The following is a 21,272-nucleotide window of genomic DNA, read 5'->3' on the forward strand; positions in this document are numbered from 1 at the left end:
CATTCTAGATCATCATAGAATTTCAGGCATTGGGGTATAGAAACTTTTGAAAAAACATATAGGGTACTTAGGACTGTCGTGGCAGAAAAAAAATTAAACAGTAGTCTACAAGGGCTACCACTAGACTAAAGCTCAGAACATTTTCAGGGCTTGAAGTAAGGGATAGAGGAAAAAGAATTAGGCATTTGCCCTTAAGGTCTCTGATTTTTAGCTTGACCATGTTCCTCCACTGACCTGCCACTTGAGAATTTCAAGGGGGAATGAGAAAGTAAATTTTTTCTTGACTGTGCAGGAACCAGCAATTGGAATAGGGAGCTAAAGAATCTCTCCACCCAAGTTTTACAGGCTTTCATCCAAATGTAGCTTTGGCATATGTTGCCTAATAAGAAAAGCACAACACTTCCTGAATCGGCTTAACTCCATCTCACACGTGAACCTTACTGTAGCCTCATAAGTAACTCATGCTTATAGCAGATGGTAAAGGTGTCATTTCCATCTAAGGAAACTGTCTTTCACTCTTCTTTGTTGTATGCTTTCAAGCAACTGCCAAGCATATGCTGATTTTCTTCCCAATATTATATACATATGAAATTTTTAAATTTTATATTTTGAAAACTTTAAACTTACAGGACATTGCCAAGAATTGTACAATGAATTCTTATATACTTGTCCTCTAGACTCTCTGTTGACATGCTGCTATATTTGCTTCATCACCATCTCTTTATATGTATATATTCATATAAATGCACACACATATATATTATTATTACTTTTTGTGCTGTGGAATCATTTAGGTGTAAATTATAGGTATCATAACCCTTTACCTTTTCCTGATACCCCCTTATATAATCACAGAACAATGACCAAATTCAGTAAACTTAAATTTGATACCCAGTTCTATCTAATGTACAGTCTATTGTACAAATTGTACTGGGTGTCCCAGGAATAGCCTTGATGGCATTTTTTTCTTCCGATTCATTGCACGGTATTCAGTTGTCACTTTATGACATATTTGATGTTCTCCTTCTTTTCCTATCTCTACAGTCCGTGCCTTTATATTGATATGGGTCTTTCCTTCCCTTATTTAAGTCACTATGCATCTGTTAAATGGTTAGCATTACATTAGGCCAGGGGAGGACAAAAAAGAAGTAGAGAAGAAATTTCTTATTATGTCATTTCTTGAGAAGACATTTCTATTCATGAAATGACAAGGCTATAGTTTCAAGGATATGCATAGTCATGTGTAAAATGAGGTATATGTAAGAGCTCTAGAAATTTAGAGAAGAAAGGAGGATAAAGAAGGGAAGAAAGGAGGAAATAGAAGGAAAGAAAGGAAGAAGGAAAGAGAAAGAAAGACAGTGTAGGGTCAAGGTTAGCTTCCACCTCCCTGAATTGGGCTGGGCATTTCTCTACTGGACGTGAAGTAGGAGTGTAATCTATCACCAAAGGTTTACAGACTCCACACGTAATTCTACCTTGGTCCTTAGGTTGAGCATCATTGTAACAGAACCTGAAAACATCACAGTAAGCAAAACAAATTGCTCGTCCTGTGCATTCTTCTTGTGTTGGCTGGACCTATTTCTGTTTGCAGGTCTGAGATGTCTACGTTAACTTCAAAACACTCCATTCTAAGTAAAGAGTCCCAGTAGGGGGAATCTTTTGGCGAAAATTGAGTTAACTAAAAAAAAAAAAAAAAAAAAAAAAAAGAAAATTGAGTTAACTCTTCAGTAAATCTGTGAGTAACATATTTCCATTCATTACAGCAAAGTATCTCAACCTCAGCACTATTGACATTTTGAGACAGGACTCTTGTTGGCACTACCAATGTTCTTTTTAAAGGGAGTATCCTAAGTATTAAAGGTTTTAGCAACACTATTTGCCCTCTACCCATAGATGTCAGCAGCACCTCCCCCATTGTGACAACCAAAAATATCTCCAGAGGTTAGCCAGATGTCCTTTGCAGGGATAAAATCAGCTCATTGAGAACCACCACATAAGACTGAACTCCTCAGGGATTAGGGGCCTTTTCTGACTAACTTATTATTGTGTGGCAAGCACTATATCTGGCACAGAATAAATATGTGATAAAGAACAAGCTAATGAATTAAAGCACTAGGTTTGTGTTCAGTTGCCCAGTATCCCTATCATGTTTGTACTCCATTGTCTCTACTACAGATTTTCTTAGGGATTGCAAAAGGAAGGGTTGGGTTTGGCTCCATGTAATCTTTATGATGAAAATACATTTTGATTAATGTTCAAAGCCCTATTTGACCCCTTATAAAATGCAGACAGGTAAATATAGTGCAGTATGCAATTACAGATCTCCTTGAACTTACAACAGAGTTATAGTCCGATGATAAGCCCATCATAAATTAAGACTGTAGTAAGTCAAAAATTCATTTAATACACCTAGCCTACCAAACATCGCATCTTAGCCTTGGCCACCTTAAACGTGCTCAGAACAATTACCTTTGCCCACAGGTAGACAATATTATCTAACACAATGCTTATTTTATAATGAAGTACTGACTATCTTATAGAATTGATTGCCTGAAAGTGAAAATCAGAATGGCTATATGGATACAGAGTGGTTTAAGTGTATTATTGGTTGTTTGCCCTTGTGATTGTATGGCTGGCTAGCAGCTGCAGCCCGTTGCCTGGCATCACAAGAGAGGATCCTACTGCACATCACTAGTCTGGAAAAAGATCCAAATTCAAAATTCAAAGTATAGTTTCAACTGAATGCATATCACTTTTGCATCAGCATAAGAAAAATTAGAAAATATGACGTACAAAATATCCAACCATTTTAGGTTGGGCACTATCTGTAGTTTCAGATTTATTCATTTCATTAAAAAAAAAAAAAAGACCACTGACAATTTAAGTCTGGTAGAGGAGGTGGTGGGATGAAGGCAGCTGACATCTTTCACTGAAAATTCCTGTGTGGGATATACAGAGGGGGAGGTTTTCATGCCTTGGGGGAGTGATCAACTTGGTCTGGCAGGAAAAATGAAGGATCAATCATCTAAACTATCAGAAACTCCCTTTTAGCTGCAACAGATGCACAATGTGAAAAGAACCTTTTGTTTATTTTTGTCAGACCAGAGAGGCATGGAAAAATGGCTTCTATGTAAAATCACCACATTTAATATACTATCTTAATCTGATGCAGGATGCTGGTGGAGGGTAGCGGAAGGGCATATATGGTAACTCTATACCTTCCACTCAGTTTTGCCGTGAACCTAAAACTGCTTTAGAAAAATTTAAAAAGTCTATTGGGGAAAAATAGATCTTAACATTTGCTAAGACATTATTGCTAAGTCTAGTGGACTCTGCATTTTTCTGATTTTCCTATTTTGTATGTCCTCATAATGACCTCAAAAATCATACTGTTTCAGTGATAACAGCTGTGCCAAGGAGACATTAATGATTCATACTCCTGGCAGGAGAAGCTGAAGTGAAGGTCATTCTAAGATGAGGATTTCCCGACAGCTTTGGCTGCCTGGTTGGCTCACCACCCACACCTTCCTGAATTTCCAAGCACTTATTTTATATCTTAATTGAACTGCAGTTCAAAACCCTTGAAAGCACAACACAGAAGAGTTTGGAAGGCGAAGCAGTACTCTAGGTATTGTAGATTTTGCAAGGTTCAGCTTTTAAAACCTAGCCTAACAATTACCACATACATGATAGCTCACTACTTAAAAAAACAAAACAAAATAAAAAATGAGAGCTAAGATATAAATGCATCTTTTAGGAGGCAAATTCAGGATATTTTCAACGGGATTTCTACTCCCTCACCTCCCGCAACAGTTTCCTGGTTGCTATACCCTATCATTAGTTGGTTCTTGACTCCTCCCATTTCCCAGCTTAGAGCAGCACTCTGCTTTGATTCTTTCTTTCTTTTCTTTCAAGATCTTAAAGCATTTTATTCTGAATGAATTTGCTTTTTAAACCTGGTTTGCAGGCCGAATTAGCCAAGTTGGCCAAGCAGGTTTCCTTTTTCATCTATTATTTGAATAGTATAATAATCAATTTTATAATTTTGATAAGAGTAGAAAATCATCTGCTATGTGATAGATTAGCACTTGCTTAACTATAGGGATTGAATTTTAACTTTAGTTATTTTGAGTGGTAAGAGGAAGGATAGGAGAATGAGCAGGATTTTTTTTTTTAATTTATTTATGATAGTCACAGAGAGAGAGAGAGAGAGAGAAAGAGAGAGAGGCAGAGACACAGGCAGAGGGAGAGGCAGGTTCCATGCACCGGGAGCCCGACGTGGGACTCGATCCCGGGTCTCCAGGATCGCACCCTGGGTCAAAGGCAGGTGCTAAACCGCTGCACCACCCAGGGATCCCCGAGCAGGATTTTGTTTGTTTGTTTGTTTGTTTGAGCAGGATTTTTATTACAAAATTGAATTGCAAGATATAAAAATGGCACATTTTCTTAATTGCTCTGTCATAAATTCACTGTAGTTTGAAATTTTAGGCTTTGATAAATTATATGGAGATCCAAAGAAGATCAAAGAAAATCACTTTGCAGATGGTTAAATGACATCTAGATGATAGGACTTCTGAGGAACTGTATGGTTGAAAACATAATTCGTCATTTGAAGTTTTGCACACTACTGAAATCAAACATATCAGTATGGGGAGGCAGAGTAACTTAAGCCATCAGGCATTTAAGTCTTCCTGTAAATGATTGATTCATTTGTTTTTGTTTGTTTTTAATTTTTATTTAAATTCAATTAATTAACACATAATGTACTATTAGTTTCAGAGGTAGAGGTGATTCATCAGTTTTAGATAACACCCAGTGCTCATTACATCATATGCCCTCCTTAATGTGGATCACCCAGTTACCTCATCTCCCCACCCACCTCCCCTCCAGCAACCCTCAGTTTGTTTTCTAAGATTAAGAGTCTCTGGGGATCCCTGGGTGGCTCAGCCGTTTAGCACCTGCCTTCGGCCCAGGGCGCAATCCTGAAGTCCTGGGATCGAGTCCCACATCGGGCTCCTGGCATGGAGCCTGCTTCTCCCTCCTCCTGTGTCTCTGCCTCTCTCTCTCTCTCTCTCTCTCTCTCTATCACAACTAAATAAATAAATCTTAAAAAAAAAAAGAGTCTCTTATGATTTGTCTCCCTCTCTGATTTTCATCTTTATTTTTTCCTCTCTTCCCCAAGGACCTGTTTTGTTTCTTAAACTCCACATATAAGTGAGATCATATGATAATTGTATTTCCCTGATTGACTTATTTTGGTTAGCACAATACTCTCTAGTTCCATCCATGTAGGTTGCAAATGGCAAGATTTCATTTTTGATGGCCAAGTAGTATTCCATTCTGTATATATAGCACATCTTCTTTATCCATTCATCTGCTGATGCACATCTGGGCTCCCAAAGACCCCACCAAAAAGGAGAATTATAGGCCGATGTCCCTGATGAACATGGATGCCAAAATTCTCACCAAGATACTGGCCAATAGGATCCAACAGTACATTTAAAGGATTATTCACCACAATCAAGTGGGATTTATTCCTAGGCTATAGTTCAACATCTGCAAATCAATGTGATACATCATATTAATAAAATAAAAGACAATGCCATTTGATCCTCTCAATTGATACAGAAAAGGCATTTGACAAAAAAAAAAAAAACAGCATCTTTTCTTGATTAAAACTCTTCACAATATAGGGATAGAGGGAACATATCTCAATATCACAAAAGCCATCTATGGAAAGCCCACAGTATCATTTTCAATGGGGAAAAACTGAGAGCTTTTTCCCTATGTAGAGGAACACAACAGGGATGTCCACTCTCACCACTGTCATTCAATATAGTACTAGAAGTCCTAGCCTCAGCCATAAGACAATAAAAAAGAAATAAAAGGCATCAAAATCAGCAAAGAAGTCAAGCTCTCACTTTTTCTATATGACATGATACTTTACATGGAAAACCCAAAAGATTCCACCAAAAAAATTGTTAGGTCTCATATAGGAATTCAGCAACATGGAAGGATATAAAATCAATGCACAGCAATCAGTTGCATTTCTATACACTAACAATGAGACAGAAGAAACAGATTAAGGAATTGATCCCATTTACAATTGCACCAAAAACCAAGATAACTAGGAATAAGCCTAATCAAAGAGGCAAAGGATCTGTACTCTGAAAATTATATACCATATGACAGAAATTGAGTAAGACACAACGAAATGGAAAAACATCCCATGCTCATAGATGGGAGGAACAAATATTGTTAAAATGTCTATGCTACCCACAGCAATCTACATATTCAATGCAAATCCCTATTCAAATACCATCAACTTTTTTTTCATACAGGTGAAACAAAGAATCCTAAAATTTGTATGGAATCAGAAAAGACCCTGAATTGCCAGAAGAATGTTGAAAAAGAAAAACAAAGCTGGTGGCATCACAATTCCATACTTCAAGCTATATGACAAAGCTGTAATCATCAAGACAGTATGATAGTGGCACAAAAACACATAGATTAATGGAAGAGATGAAAGAGCCCAGAAATGGACCCTCAACTTTATGGTCAACTAATCTTCGACAAAGCAAAAAAGAATAGCCAATGGAAAAAAGACAGTCTCTTCAACAAATGATGTTGGGAAAACTGGATAGCCACAAGCAGAAGAATGGAACTGGACCATTGTCTTATGCCATCCATACACAAAGATAAATTCAAAATGGATGCAGGATCTAAATGTAGTACAGGAATCCATCAAAATCCCAGAGAGGAACACAGGCAGTGATCTCTGTGACCTCGGCTGTGGCAACTTCTTCCTAGACATGTCTCCAAAGGCAAGGAAAACAAAGGCAAAAATGAACTATTGGAACTTAATCAAGTTAAAAAGCAAAGGAAACGGTAAAAAAACCCAAGACAACCAACAGAATGGGAGGCTATGCAAATGCCTTATCAGATAAAGAGCTAGTATTCAAAATCTATAAAGAACTTGTCAAATTCAACACCCAAAGAACAAATAATCCAGTCAAGAAATGGGCAGAAGACATGAACAGACATTCCCCCAAAGAAGACGTACAAGTGGCCAACAGACACATGAAAAAATGCTCAACATCACTTGGCATCAGGGAAATACAAATCAAAACCAGAATGAGATACCTCCTCACAGGGGTCAGAATGGCTAAAATGATCATATCAGGAAACAACACATGTTGGTTAGGATACGGAGAAAAGGGAATCGTCTTATACTGTTGGTGGGAATGCAAGCTGGTGTAGCCACTCTGGAAAACAGTAAGGAGGTTCCTCAAAAAGTTGAAAATAGAGCTACCCAATGACCCAGCAGTTACCTACAGGATATTTACCCCCAAAATAGAAATGTAGTGATCCAAAGGGGCACCTACACCCCCAACATTCATAGCAGCAATGTCCACAGTAGCCAAACTATGGAAAGAGTCCAGATGTCCATTGACAGATGAACAGATAATGAAGGTGTGGTGTGGTCTGTCTATCTATCTATCTATCTATCTATCTATCTATCTATCTATCTATCTATCTATCTAATCTATCTTTCTATCTTTCTATCTATCCAATGAAATGCCTCTTAGACTCGAGCTAGAGCTCCTGGTACATAGAGATAAAAAGATTCACAGTTACACCTTCAAAAATGGATACACAATTGTCTGAAATAACTTGATTATAGCAAAAACATGGGCTATTTATTCAGATATGTTTATTGATTGTGGTAGTTTTAAAATATGTTCACAAATTTGACACTTCCCTCTATAAAAGGTGGAGCCTAATTCCCACACCCCTTATTCTCTCCATCTCCCCTACCCCTCTGGTATATGAGCTGGACTTGGTCATTTGTTTCTAATGAGTAGAATATGGTGAAAGTGATGGTGTGGCTTCCAAGGCTAGGTCAGTCATAGAAGACATTGTGGTTTCTTCCTTGCTCTCCCTCCTACTGCTTGCTCTGGGGGAAGCCAGCAAGCCACATGTCAGGAAGACACATAAGTAGACTGTGGAGAGGCTCACCAAGGGAGAAACTGAGGCCTCCCGCCCTCTACTGTGTGAGTTAGATACCTTAGAAACAGAGACCCCAGACCCATTCCAGCCTTCAGAAGTGGCAGCCCAGCCACCATCCTCTGGATTGCAACCTCATGAAGAAACCTTGAGCCAGAACCACTGAGCTAAGCCACTCCCAAATTCCTTACCACAGAAACTGTAAAATAGTAATTTTAAAGCTGTTAAGTTTTCATTTGTTATGCAACAATGTATAATTAGTATGTTTATTGAATGAGCTGGACTTTGCTGGATGCAAACAAAAAATAACATTATTCTTTCTTGCTTTTTCCCTGTAGAAACTTGCTTTCTCTCTTATTCTTTGCAGATATATCCCTTTAAATGCCCAGGATGAAATAATAGGCATGTTGCTTAGCTTTTCTGGACACTTATAGATATTAAAAAGTCCTTTTTTGTCTAATAATCATATAATTTGAGCTAATATTCAATTTAAGTTTCATCCCTCTGCCAACTCAAAGATATGTTTCAGGCCTGCAAGCCTGTGGCTGGGAGGGAAGTGTGGTTGATTTATTTCCCATCTTGTTCTACTTCCTCTCCCCTCCTCCCTAGGCTGGCCTTAGGATGCCACTGCAGGTAGGCAGTGGGGTAGAGGAAGGAAGCCAGGTAAGGAGAAGGACTTACTTGACTGGTTTGGCTCTAATATGACATTGTGACTTCTGGGAATGCTACAGCAGTATGCTAGAGTTTGCCTATACCAGCTTGCAAGAACTAATTGTTCAATGATCAGGAATAGGCCTGATGATGGCTAGGTTCCTAAACCTAGCCATCATCAAAAATTAAGTTATATATAAACCTACAATTAAGTAAATGTTTTAAAATAAAAGATAATACTCATTGCCTCCTAATTATTTAACTACATTTTACTATAATCTATGTTCTTGTCTTGAGTTTACTTAGGTCCTTCACATCTGCATGGTAGAAGTACTTTATTTATTTATCTATCTACCTATCAATCTATTTATTTATTTACAGGATTCTATTTATTTATTCAGGAGAGACACAGAGAAAGGCAGAGACACAGGCAGAGGGAGAAGCAAACTCCATGCATGAAGCTCGATGTGGGACTTGATCCCGGGACCCCAGGATCACGTCCTGGGCCGAAGGCAGGCACTCAACCGCTGAGCCACCCAGGCATCCCTAGGAGTACTTTATAATGGTGTTCTACCGTGTGTCTTTTTCTGATGCCATGTAGATGCCATGTGCGTAGCCTGAAGTTGCCTGTGGTGGGAGACTGGAGTCATGAAATCATACTATGGAAGTCAGAAATGCTACAAATCTGGGCCTTTTTCTTGAAGATCTAGTTGTTAAACCCCTACCAGAACATCATTGTTATGGTATATTCTAAATGCACATCTTTATTCTCACAGTATGTCTCTGGTAATAAATGTGTTTCCTGCAGTTACCTTGGCATGGTCCTGTCTCATCCACTTTACTACTTACAATTTTCCCCTGAGGAGTTCTCTGTTAGAGATACCTCATCCAAAAAAAAAAAAAAAAAGAGAGATACCTCATCCCTCTAAGCAGCCCTAGTAGATAGAGTCATCCTTACAAATCCCAATTTGGTCCTTCCTATGGAGTTCCCTTCTGGCCTGAGAGAAACTCCCCTTCTTTTGCACCACCTCAAAATACAGGGTGTTCCCATGAGAATTCCCTTTCTTTTATCTTGCAGTCAGAGCAGCAAGCCTTCTGAAGGCTCCAGCTGCCTCCTGTCATTCTGACTTGGGCACCAGGCCTTGTGCCCCTTAACCTTGAGAGAACATGTGCCAGGACCTTTGAGTGCTCCCTTTAAATGCCTGCCATCCTTCCCTCCCTTGGTTGGCTTGAAGAGGAGAGAACCATACCTCTCAATTCCCCGTGGGGATGCTGATGGGGCTATTCAGAACAGGTGATGACTCTCTTCAAGCAATTATTTTCCCATCTTTTGAATCCTTTCATGGATTCTGAGTCTATATACAGCTTGGCTATGAGTGGTGTGCCAATGGTAAGATTGGAGTAGGTCACCCTCTTTATCAGTCCCCCATAGACTGAGACCCCACCTTAAAACATAACTGTCTTTTGCTACCTATTCTTTATTCTGTGTTTTGGGGCCTCTGCTCAAAGCAGGAGAAAACAAGAATAGTCACATCTGTTTCACATGTCTTACCCTCAGTCTGTTTTTACTTTCAAATCTTCTCAGTTGGGAGTTGAGGCAACCCAGGCTGTACATGGACCACATGAGCTAAGGAAGGGTTCCAGGGACTACGAGGCTCAGGCTGGGTTGCTTACTTAGTGTCTAGCAGTAGATGGGAGCTCAGGTGTTGATACAAATGATAAAAGAGGAAAGAGCCAAGGCCATCCTGGAGGAGTGGTATCAGATATCAGACAGGAACAGAGCACAAGCCAAAGATGGGAGAAAAGAGAACAAGTTAGAAGCTGAGAAGGTCAAGATTATATGGGGAGGTGGGTATGGATCCAGGGTCTGGTCAGCTGGTAGAAGGCACAGGGTGAGCATGGACAATGCCATTTTAAGTTCATTTTAAGGATTGGTTAGATGGCCTTTAGTTTCTTGTCTAGTACCTTGCCAATTATGCTGGGAAGATATGAAAGGAAGTAGTATTCAAGTACTTTTCATTTCTTTTTGTTTGTTTGTTTGTTTTTTTGTAAAACCCTTTTCAAAATGAACATCAGTTTGGTGGCCAGCACAGCACAGAGAGCTAATGGGATAATAGAGAAGTACATTTAGATTCAGTATCTTCCAGCCTAGGAAATACTTGCCTTAATTACATAATCAGTTTTGCCTATAACATGAATTCCTTAAAGGCAGGCTCCTTGTCTTAAGCTGTGTCTCCAGAGTACCACCAACACTGATAAATGTCTAATGGACAGTAATTTTTGATTTACTAGAAGTGTTTCTCTCTTATTTGAAATTCTTAGGTTCCACTATATACACAATAAAAGTCCAATCTCTCTGGCCTAGTTTCCAGAGCATGCTGCAACCCAGAACTCACCTGATCTGTTTCATTTCCCATTGCTTCTAAACATACATGCTGCACTCTACCCAATCAGTTTTGTAACGTGCCTCTGGACACACTTTTTCCAGTTGTTCATGTAGGGGACCAGACTATGCCATTCCAAAACATGCAACTTTGGCATTATTTTCAGGATTATTTTGCACAAATGAGAATTAATAGATGCAGAAAGAAGCCTCCCAGAAGTTTCCTTTATCTGACTAAACTCTGAAACTTATGAAAAATGAGGCCTGCCAGAAATCCTCTTGCCCAAGGAAGTTTGGTGACCATGAAGAATATCTTCAGATCAGTGCTAAGATGAACCTGCATGAACCTTCATTCCATTACTTTCCCTCATATGTTTATCTTCCAATGATTTAGTGCTTTTGAAAGTTCAAAACGTTTTCTGTTGTTATTTCTCCACAAATTATTGTTGTTTTGTCAAGATGCTATATTAGTGGTGCACCTGGGTGGCTCAGTGGTCGAGCGTCTGCCTTTGGCTTGGGTCATTATCCCAGGGTCCTGGGCTCAAGGCCTACATTGGGCTCCCTGCAGGGAGCCTACTTCTCTCTCTGCCTATTCCTCTTTCTCTCTGTCTCTCTCATGAATAAATAAATAAAATCTTTAAAAAAAATAAAGACACTATATTAGCCCAAGTTCTAACGACCACTTTGAGTCACTCTTCATGGAGGTTTCTCCTGAAGTATGTGTGCTGTACCTGTTAACAAATGGTTTTTCTTTTGTCCGTGTTGGTTGTGTTCAACAAATGCTCATACCTGAGATATCTCAGAACCTCCCAAGTTTATGACTTTCCCTGTAGCACATGATTTACCTCATAAAATGCAGGAAGAGACACATTCAAAAGCAGTCTTTCATATACAATATTTTTTTTAATTGCAAACCTCAATCCATTAAACTATGTCTTGGAAGCAAACAAAATCAAATATTTATTGAGCTATGTGCCCAGCATTCTGATAGGTACTGCAGAGAATAGGATACTTAGACTTTTGTCAGAGACTGAAAATAAAAAAGGACAATGACCAGAGCCCATATAAAAATAGAACTCTGACCCGCAACCTCTGCAGTAGTCAGTCTAGAAAGGCAATCACAATCTCTGTGGCAACTGGCCCCAAAAGGCCAGGACTTGGTCACTCACTGCCCGCTTCCTTAGTTGTTGGTCTTTCCAACCTAGGGCCACCTAGAGAGAGGCACTTACTCCTAAACAATCACATAGGATGTCTTGCTTCTGGTTAGTCTTCCTTGTGCCAATAATCTCTTATCAGGGTATACCCGAAGCCATTTACTACTGTAAAGCTTTACATTCCCTGCCTGCTTTTGGGTCTTGGCTAAATTCAAGTGATGGTGGCTGACTACTTGCTATAGCAAGCTCCGAATAAATAGCCTTTGCTTGTTCTCATTTAGGTATTCTTCATGTATTTCTATTCTTGGAATTTATAGGTGGTTTCAATTCTTAACTAGACACACGAAACATCCATGATATAATCATTTACAATTTTACTAGAGTTTGAAGTTGAATTGTGGTCTTTGAGGCTGGTGTACAGGAGAGTTAGCTAGTGACTGCTCTGTACACAGACAACTTTGCTTTCAAGCTCATATTGTGGCATATGTACTTTACAGGAGAAACTATATTCCTTGTATTTTGGGTGTGTTTTGAAGATGTCAGACTTAATACCAGATGAATCTTAGGGATCTACTACTGATAGATCGTGAGGAGTGATAGACTTTGAAGAGTGAAATGGAAATTGATAAAAATAAAAGATCAACCTTTTAAGCCTGTGACACTAGAATAAAGGTGGTATAGACAGTAATGCAGATTTGAGAAAGGAGTTAGGCATAAAGGTCAAGAGACAGCAGAAAGTTCAAATTCATTCAACAAATATTGACTGCCAACTCTGCTAGGTATTATTTTAGTTGGCAAGGATATAGTGGAGAATGATGTTGAAAAAAAAAAACCTTGCTTTGTGGAACTTTTGAAAATGCAGACAGCTGGTATTTAGTGCAAGACCTTGACGTTACTGAGGACTTATCCTTGAGCAAGATAGGCACTTGGGAATCCAAAGAAGGGAAGGCCTGAGATCAGGATGGTGTCACAGCACAGAAACCACACTAGAGTCTGTTGTCATACAGCAATATAGTGAAATTTCCTTCAGTGGATACTGGAAATATATATATATATATATATATATATATATATATATATATATATATATATATATATATATTTTAAGATTTTATTTATCCAGGAGAGACAGAGAGAGACACAGGCAGAGACAGAAGCAGGCTCCCTGTGGGAGAGCCTGATGTGGGACTCAATCCCAGGACCCTGGGATCACGATCTGAGCCCAAGACAGAGAAAATGTTAATGGAAGATTAACCTAGGTTGGAGATACTTGAAGACAGCTCGTTTAGAATTACCTTATCTTCATTATCACAAGAATATCACAGCATTTGTTCCTTAGCAGATGCTCTGGAAATAGGTGGTAATAATGGTAACTTGCATTTACCTGTATTTATAAAGTGCTATCATTTACATTATTTAATTAAGAAAAAGCAAACAGTATCCCTATATTTATAGATGGGAGAACTGAGGCAAAATTGAGAATAAAATAATCCTTAAGATTACATAACAAGGGGATCCCTGGGTGGCTCAGCCAAGCGCCTGCCTTTGGCCCAGGGCGCCATCCTGGAGTCCCGGGGTCGAGTCCCGCGTCGGGCTCCCTGCATGGAGCCTGCTTCTCCCTCTGCCTGTGTCTCTACCTCTCTCTCTCTCTCTCATGAATAAATAAATAAATCTTTAAAAATAATTACATAACAAATTGTGGTCAAGTTAAGGTTTAGAACATGGTTTTCCTGCTCCGAGGAGGTATTTATACTGCTGTTATTTTTTTCAGTCTATGTATCCTATTATGATCTTGACATTCTAAACGATGTTAAAGAAAGAAAAGAATAAAAAAGGTGCTGGTAAAGGTATGCAACCAAATTTCCCCTAAGTAGTAATTTCAAGTATAATTTAGTTGAAACAAGTAGTTTCAAGGGGTAATTTCAAGGTTAAGATTTTTCTAATTCTGAATGATAGTTTTCTGAATGATTCTCTAGAAGCATGATCATTTATTAGAAACTGATTGTAGGGCAGCCCAGGTGGCTCAGCGGTTTAGCACCGCCTTCAGCCCAGGGCCTGATCCTGGGATCCGAGATCGAGTCCCACGTCCAGCTCCCTGCATGGGGCCTACTTCTCCCTCTGCCTGTGTCTCTGCCTCTCTCTCTCTCTCTCTCTGTGTCTCCCATGAATAAATAAATTAAAATATTTTAAAAAGAAACTGGATCCATACAGAAAACGTCCATTGGTATGATTTCATTAGTCATTTGAATATGTATTTAACTTTAGTGAAACAAGATAGGATTTAAGAGAATTAAGAAACGCACTATATCGTCAGTATGAAAGTAAGGAAATTTAAATATTTTCTGTGTGTGTGCCATCCGAAAATGTTAAAAATGCCCTGGTGGTGGGTAACTTCGGCTAAATTACAGAACCTTTTAGTCTTGTATTTGTCTTCTGAATACAAATTAGGACTTAGGCCAGGCATTTTTTTTTTCTCATAGGATATTCAAAAGACGGTTAAAAGAAAAAAAAAAAAACCTATACAGCTCACTCTTTGTGTGGAGTTCTTACTATGTGCCATGAACTGCTCCAAGCCCTTCACACTTGGACACTGCTGTAACCCTGGCACGTACAGGTGTGTACACACGTATGGGCGTGTGTGGACAGACAGACAGACAGACCCAGGAGGCGGGTGCTATCATTTCTGCCCGAGGAAGCTGAGGGCCGCGGAGGGAAGCAGCTTTTTCCCCCAGACACAGCGTCTAACTCCGGGGGCTGAGAGGTCCCAGAGAGTAAAAGTTCCCCGGAGCCACTTTGCTTTCCGGTCTCCTCCTCGAGAAAAACTTACGGAGAGCTTCGCGGCCAACTTCTGCAGAGCCGGAGCTGCCCGCCGGCTTCCGAGGGCGGGGCCGCGCGGCTCCCCGGCCCCCGCCCCGCCCCGCGCCGCCCCGCCCCCGCCCCGCGCGCAGCCCCAGCCACTCACTCGCGCTCCGCTCCTCTTCCAGCGCGCCCCGGCCGGGCTCCTCCGGTCTCCGCTCCTCCCCGCCCCCCGCAGCACACCGAGCCGCGCCGCCCAGTCGCCCTGGAGACGCGCCCACGCGCGGCCCGCCGTCGCGCCGCCGTGACGTCACCCCGCGCCGCCGCCGTCGGGCCTGGGGGCTGGGGGCTGGGGGGTGCGGGTGCGGGGGCGGGGCCGCGGGGCGGGTGGGCGGGCTGGCCGGCCGGCTGGGGGCGGGGCCGGGGTCCAGCTCCGGGCCTCCGCGGCCATCGCTGCCTGCGCGGCCCTTTCCCCTCGCCCGCTCCCCGCCCTGCCGGGCCGAGTGGGGCCGGGTGCGTCCGCAGCCTCGCCCCGAGGGACACCGAGGCTTCAGGGGCCGGGCCTCCGGCGCAGCGCCATGTCAGGTACCGCGACGGCTCTGTGAGGCCGAGGCCGCGGCCGTGGCGCTGGGCGGCGGCGGGGCCGGGCCGAGGCCGCTCATGGTGCCGCCACGACGCCATCGCGGGGCAGGAGGGCCAGGTAGGCGGGCGCGGGGAGGGCCCGGAATCCCCCGCAGCCGCAGCGGCAGCCGGGGTCTCCCCGGGCGTGAGGGGCTGGCTGACGGGGCGTGGGAGCCGCTCGGGCGCCGGCTGCGCGCTAACTGCCGCTCGGGCGGGGGAGACCCGGGGCGGCCGCCCCCGAGCAGCTGGTGCCTCGCTCGCGGGAGGCGCCTCGGATCTGAGGGAGCCGGACGCGGTGACAGGCCGCGGGGGGGGCGGGGGCGCCGGTGTCCCCGGCACGTGGGCGGCCGCCAGCGCCGCGACCCCAGGTCACCCGCCTCCCGCCCGAGGGATCGGCCCCGGAGACACGCCAGCGAGGCGGCCCGACTGCAGGCGCCGCGGCTGAGGGGGGCTCCCCGGCCGGGAGAGGCCGATAGGGCCGCGGTGCTGGGGAGGCGCGGCGGAGCGCTCTGCCGGCGGCCAGCCTCCCTCCAACGTCGCCGGTCCTTGAAGATTTTTGTTGTGTTTTGTTGTGTTTTGTTTTCGCACCATGAACTTTTCTGAGTATGACTTGAAATACACGGTGAATAACGAGGCTGGAGAAGGAGGGTCAGCCCTACGCAACCTCTTTTGGTATCTTTCTTTGATCTGTTCACTTTGAATTTCAAGAGTTTTTTTTTTTATTTTAAAATATGCGATGGACCTTATTTTGAGGGGTTGATGTTTTTCATCAGCATCATTTCGCGGCCCTTCGTAGGTGCGCTGGGTTCTTCACCCCCTTTGGGACGGCGATCTGCCAAGGTTTCAGGCGCTGCCCTTGAAGATCTCAGAGAGGCCTTTAAAGTAAGGTAAGCGCCGCTTTTAATTTATTGTGTGGCTTTTCAAGCACAAACGTCAAATCTTTCTCGAAGAAACGTGTGGGAAATATCAGAAAGGGAGACAGAACATGAAGACTCCTAACTCTGGGAAATGAACAAGGTGTGGTGGACGGGGGGGTGGGGGTGACTGGGTGACGGGCACTGAGGGGGCACTTGACGGGATGAGCACTGGGTGTTATTCTGTATGTTGGTAAATTGAACACCAATAAAAAATTAATTAAAAAAAAAAACAAAAAAACCCGCAAATCTTTCTCGAGTAATTTTCTCGTTTTCTACGGTCATTTTTTCAAAGACCTTCTGTAATGTCTGTGTTTTCTGAAAAACAGACTGCAAATGGTGTGTGTATTTATCATGAACCGGATGAACTCCCAGAGCAGTGGTTTCACTCAGCGCAGGCGGATGGCTCTTGGGATCGTCATTCTCCTACTTGTTGATGTGATATGGGTCGCATCCTCAGAACTCACTTCGGTAGGTAATTCTTGTCGAGGAACGATGTTGCGTTACAGTGACCTTGGTGTTAATCTATGGCATCGCGCTAGTCATTTCTTTTGCAGTATTTTTAATGTTGAATTGTTTATATTTTCTTTGATGAGTGAATTCATGTCAATTCATGTTGACACAAAAAATACTTTTTCTATTTTTGTACAAATACAAAATTATTTTTTGTTTTGCGTTTTGTATTTATGACTTTTTGCAGTCCTTTAGGGAGAGTTGCTTTAAAAATGAGACTATATTGCCTATTTTCTTAATATTTAACTGTGCATTTGTTGTTTTCTTTGTTTTGTTTTCTTTGTTTATAAATATACTTTCTAGAGGAACAAGTGTCTAGGATACAAAGCCATTTGCCACCATTTAGTGGAAAGTAAGAATGCTTTTGAACAGATGCATGAAAGTGATCAGAGCTTTCGTGTACAACTCACTGTTGTGCATGTGCATCGGTGCATGCACATTTATTATACATCTGCTGATTCAAACATTGTGAGATATGTGGTATATGGTGATTGCATTCAGTTAGATTTTATTTTACCTTTATCAGTATCCTCTTGATAGTAATGTGTTATTTTGAGTGCACAAAATAGTTTTTCTTTCTAATTATATATGTAGTTACTTTATTCTGTTTGGCTAACAATCTATATAAAAAGATGGGCAATTTTATTTTCAGAAATTACTGCTTTTCAACTTACATGTTGTAGTCTTAAGGCCAATATACAGAAGGAAACTAGCATTTATAAAATGAACTTAAATGTCAAAAGGAGCAGTTTGCTACTGCTGGTCATCTCACATCATAGTTAAGTAAATAGTTGACACTGACGTTCTAGCCAATGAATAAATAAATTTTTAGCTGTTTTGGAAGTAGGCTCTGGAATACAACAGCCCGTTTATTATTTTTCACTCTTCTGTAACTTTTTTTTTTTGGATGAACATTCTGTAGTTCACAAAGAAATCTCTTTAATGTTGACAGGGAAATAAGCTTGTCTGTGAAACTTTATTTTTGTTTTAAATAAATGGTTTGGTTTTTATTTATCAGTTTATAAAACTTAGGATAGAAGAGGTCCTGATCAAATTATAATTTAGCAATCCATATTTGTTAGAGGATAATTTTGTTATCTAGAGCATATGTAATATGTCTAATTCTTCAGCCAAATATGAGCATTAAACTTTTAAGATATAGTGTATATTTCAACAAGAAAATCAGTCTTTATAGAAATTTTCTGACATATACAAAGTAGAAACGTTGGTATTATGGATCTTCATATGCCTAACAACTATTAAATTTCCAATATTCTCTTATCAACCCCTCCCCAGACATGTTTTCCTGGAGTATTAATTTTTTTATTTTTTAAAAGATTTTATTTATTTAGAGGATCCCTTGGTGGCCCAGCAGTTGGGCGTTTGCCTTTCGCTCAGGGCGTGAACCCAGGGTCCCGGGATCAAGTCTGGCATCGGGCTCCCTGCATGGAGCCTGCTTCTCCCTCTGCCTGTCTCTCTCTCTCTCTCACATGAATAGACAGAGAGACAGAGGCAAATGCCCAACTGCTGAGCCACCCAGGCATCCCTTCCTGGAGTATTTTAAACCATATTCTAGCCACTTGTCATTTCACCTGTAAATTCTTTCATACTCCTCTCAATCTGAAAAGGTCCTAATTTTTAAAAATCTAATCATGCCATTAACATATCTAATAAAAGTAATTATAATTTCTTAAAATTATCTGATACCTGGTCCATCTTCAAATTGCTTTTAAGTTACTTTCATTCCTTAATTGTATTCTGCCAAGCCCTGCCTTTTTTTTTTTTTTTTTTTTTAATCATGCTATTGAGTTGTTGGAAAAACTGAATCATTTTTCCTGTGGGATATATCATGCTGTCTTTGTCCACTCGGGGTGCCACAAGAAGACTGTGATTAGCCTGGGTGGCTCAGACAACAAACATTTATTTCTCACAGCTCTGGGGGAGAGATTTAGTATCTTTTGAGGACCCTATTCCTAGTTCTTAGGTAGCAGTCTTCTCACTGTGTCCTCAAAAGGCTGAAAGGTCAGGAAAGCTCTCTGTGATATCTTTATAAAGCACTAATTCCTTTCATGAGGGTTCTACACTTGACCTAATCACCTCCCAAAGGCGCCATCTCCTAATGCCATCACATTGGGAGTTAGAATTTTAAGATACTAATTTTGGGAGGACACACATGTTCACTCCATAACACATCCACTTCAAATATGGCTGGTTGTTTCCTTGGAGTGTCATTTAACTTGCTCCTCCTTTTCCCTTATTTCTTGTAAAATGGTAGTTAGCTGTAAAGTCCTGATTTGATTCAGGTTCAGTTTTAGGAAGAAAATACCTTGGTGGTACTGGGTACTTCATGTGACAACATATGAGGCACATAATGGCTGCAAGTCTTACTTTGGGTGATGCCAACTTTTGCACTATAAAATTTTTCATGAACTTTTAGGTAGTAGTCAAATATCTATATGATTATTGCCCAGATGGAGTATTTCATTAGGAATTGTGAAATGATGACTTTTTTTAAGAGTCATTCCTTGTGCATTTATTAATTGAATTCTTTAAGGAGAGGTTTTCACCACTACTGTTTAGTTATCCTGAAACATGGTTTTTGTAGGAAGGGTTGCATAAATCTTGATTCTTTGTTCGTTTTAGAGTAATGCTACTTAGCAACTTCCAGTAGTAACCATAGAGTATCATCATACATCCATGGATTTTTGTGTATTCGATGTGTTTCAGTCGATTGTAGTTACTCCTTTTTAATGCTTAAACTGTACTATCTTTGACCAGTGGGAGGCTCTTCAGATTGGCTCTACTGTCCTCTCAGTATGACCCTATTAATCTTTAATATCCTATTTGCTTTCTGGTGCAAGATGGCCCAGGCTGCATGTTTTGATTTGATCATTTAAGATTCTATGGTTCCTTTTATTACCAGATGATAGAGATCACCATCTGGATTCTATAGGTGCCCATTCCCCTTGGATTGTCATTTTTTCTGGGCCTTTCAATGTATATAGGATTAAATTTTATATAACTTACTAAGAACATAAAATTTCATGCAGTTTTATTCATACACCATTCTGCTTTACTGCCTTTCTTTATCCTGTTCCTCTGAACTATTATTCAGCCCTATACATACAGCTCCAGAATACCTTTACTTAGAAGACTTCCATAGTCCTTAAAATGATCTTTCTCCTTTGGTAATCCTATGGAACCTATATAACCCTGTTGTGTTACATAACATATTATACTGTGTACTTTTCATTCACGCACACACACACACACACACACGAAAAGAAAAACTGTCTTATTTTTCCTTAGCTCATAGCACAAATATTCTTGCACAGTAGGTTTTTAATGAATGTTAAACAAAACCTCTTTTGTAAGTTGTGTGCTGGTTTGCTTGGGAATATTATCCTTTGTATACAAGCAAATACAATGTTTAGAAATAAGTGTAAAATATTTTTGTAATCCCTTTTGATCTCCCTTCCACATGAACTTTTAGAGTTAAAAATAATGTGATAGCCTTATTTTGTTGGAGATAATTAAAGTCATTTCATAGTTTATATAAATTTTTCCTCTACAGTATGTTTTTACTCAGTACAACAAGCCATTCTTCAGCACCTTTGCAAAAACATCTATGTTTGTTCTATACCTTTTGGGCTTTATTATTTGGAAGCCATGGAGACAACAGTGTACAAGAGGATTTCGAGGAAAGCATGCTGCTTTTGTAAGTTTTGGACTTTAAATTTTTGTTGTTGAGGGAATTCATTTTTTCAAAGTTTAAAGTTATTACTTTCTTGAAGGATAGTCAGATTTTAAATTATTTAGTTAAGTGAGTGAGGATAGCATGATACAAGAAAGCTTTTGTCCAAAGTTTTAAATTTATTCTTCTAACCAACTTGGTATCAAAATATCTTATGAGAAATCAGAGGTACATAATCACTTTCTCTCCCTTACCTCATACTATCCTGTGAGTTGTTAAAAATATTGAACTAGCCCAAATCATTAATGTGGAGATGAAGATGAAAGTGAAGAATATCTGGAGTCTTTGGTCATTTGCGTACTTGATGAGTATCATTAATAGTTGTAAAGTTGCTTGTTAGAAATAAAGTAAATAAAGGTTTAATTTATTAAAATGAAAATAGCTTATTTCAGGCCATCTTTCAGATGTTTGGCTAACCAAATTATATTCTTTCCATGATGTAACGTAACATGCTGATTCATAGTGTTGAAAGAAATGGC

General features: G+C 40.6%; 1 protein-coding gene and 1 long non-coding RNA gene across 13 annotated transcripts in view; one reads left to right on the forward strand and one right to left on the reverse strand.

Annotated features, from left to right (window-relative positions):
* Positions 1 to 15,266, reverse strand: part of LOC140611893 (uncharacterized) — a 95,843-nt gene extending 80,577 nt beyond the window's left edge. For 4 of the 6 annotated variants that reach the window (XR_012013208.1, XR_012013211.1, XR_012013209.1 and 1 more), the window contains exon 1: positions 15,158 to 15,266. This is a non-coding gene — a long non-coding RNA (uncharacterized lncRNA). Of the gene's footprint in view, positions 1 to 10,210; positions 10,404 to 15,157 lie in introns of all 6 variants that reach the window. The other 2 variants (XR_012013212.1, XR_012013213.1) reach the window with 2 other exon arrangements.
* Positions 15,267 to 15,378: 112 nt separating this feature from the next.
* Positions 15,379 to 21,272, forward strand: part of SLC35F5 (solute carrier family 35 member F5) — a 38,777-nt gene continuing 32,883 nt past the window's right edge. Inside the window, exons 1-4 of one of the 7 annotated variants that reach the window (XM_072788970.1) lie at positions 15,379 to 15,576; positions 16,409 to 16,499; positions 16,856 to 16,997; positions 20,614 to 20,757. In XM_072788970.1, the coding sequence (XP_072645071.1) occupies positions 15,570 to 15,576; positions 16,409 to 16,499; positions 16,856 to 16,997; positions 20,614 to 20,757 (384 nt within the window). In that variant the 5' untranslated portion in view covers positions 15,379 to 15,569. Of the gene's footprint in view, positions 15,692 to 16,140; positions 16,285 to 16,385; positions 16,500 to 16,855; positions 16,998 to 20,613; positions 20,758 to 21,272 lie in introns of those variants that run through there. The other 6 variants (XM_072788969.1, XR_012013206.1, XM_072788972.1 and 3 more) reach the window with 6 other exon arrangements.

The sequence above is a fragment of the Canis lupus genome, chromosome 20, assembly GCF_048164855.1.
Source record: "Canis lupus baileyi chromosome 20, mCanLup2.hap1, whole genome shotgun sequence".
In the NCBI taxonomy this organism is placed as follows: domain Eukaryota; kingdom Metazoa; phylum Chordata; class Mammalia; order Carnivora; family Canidae; genus Canis; species Canis lupus.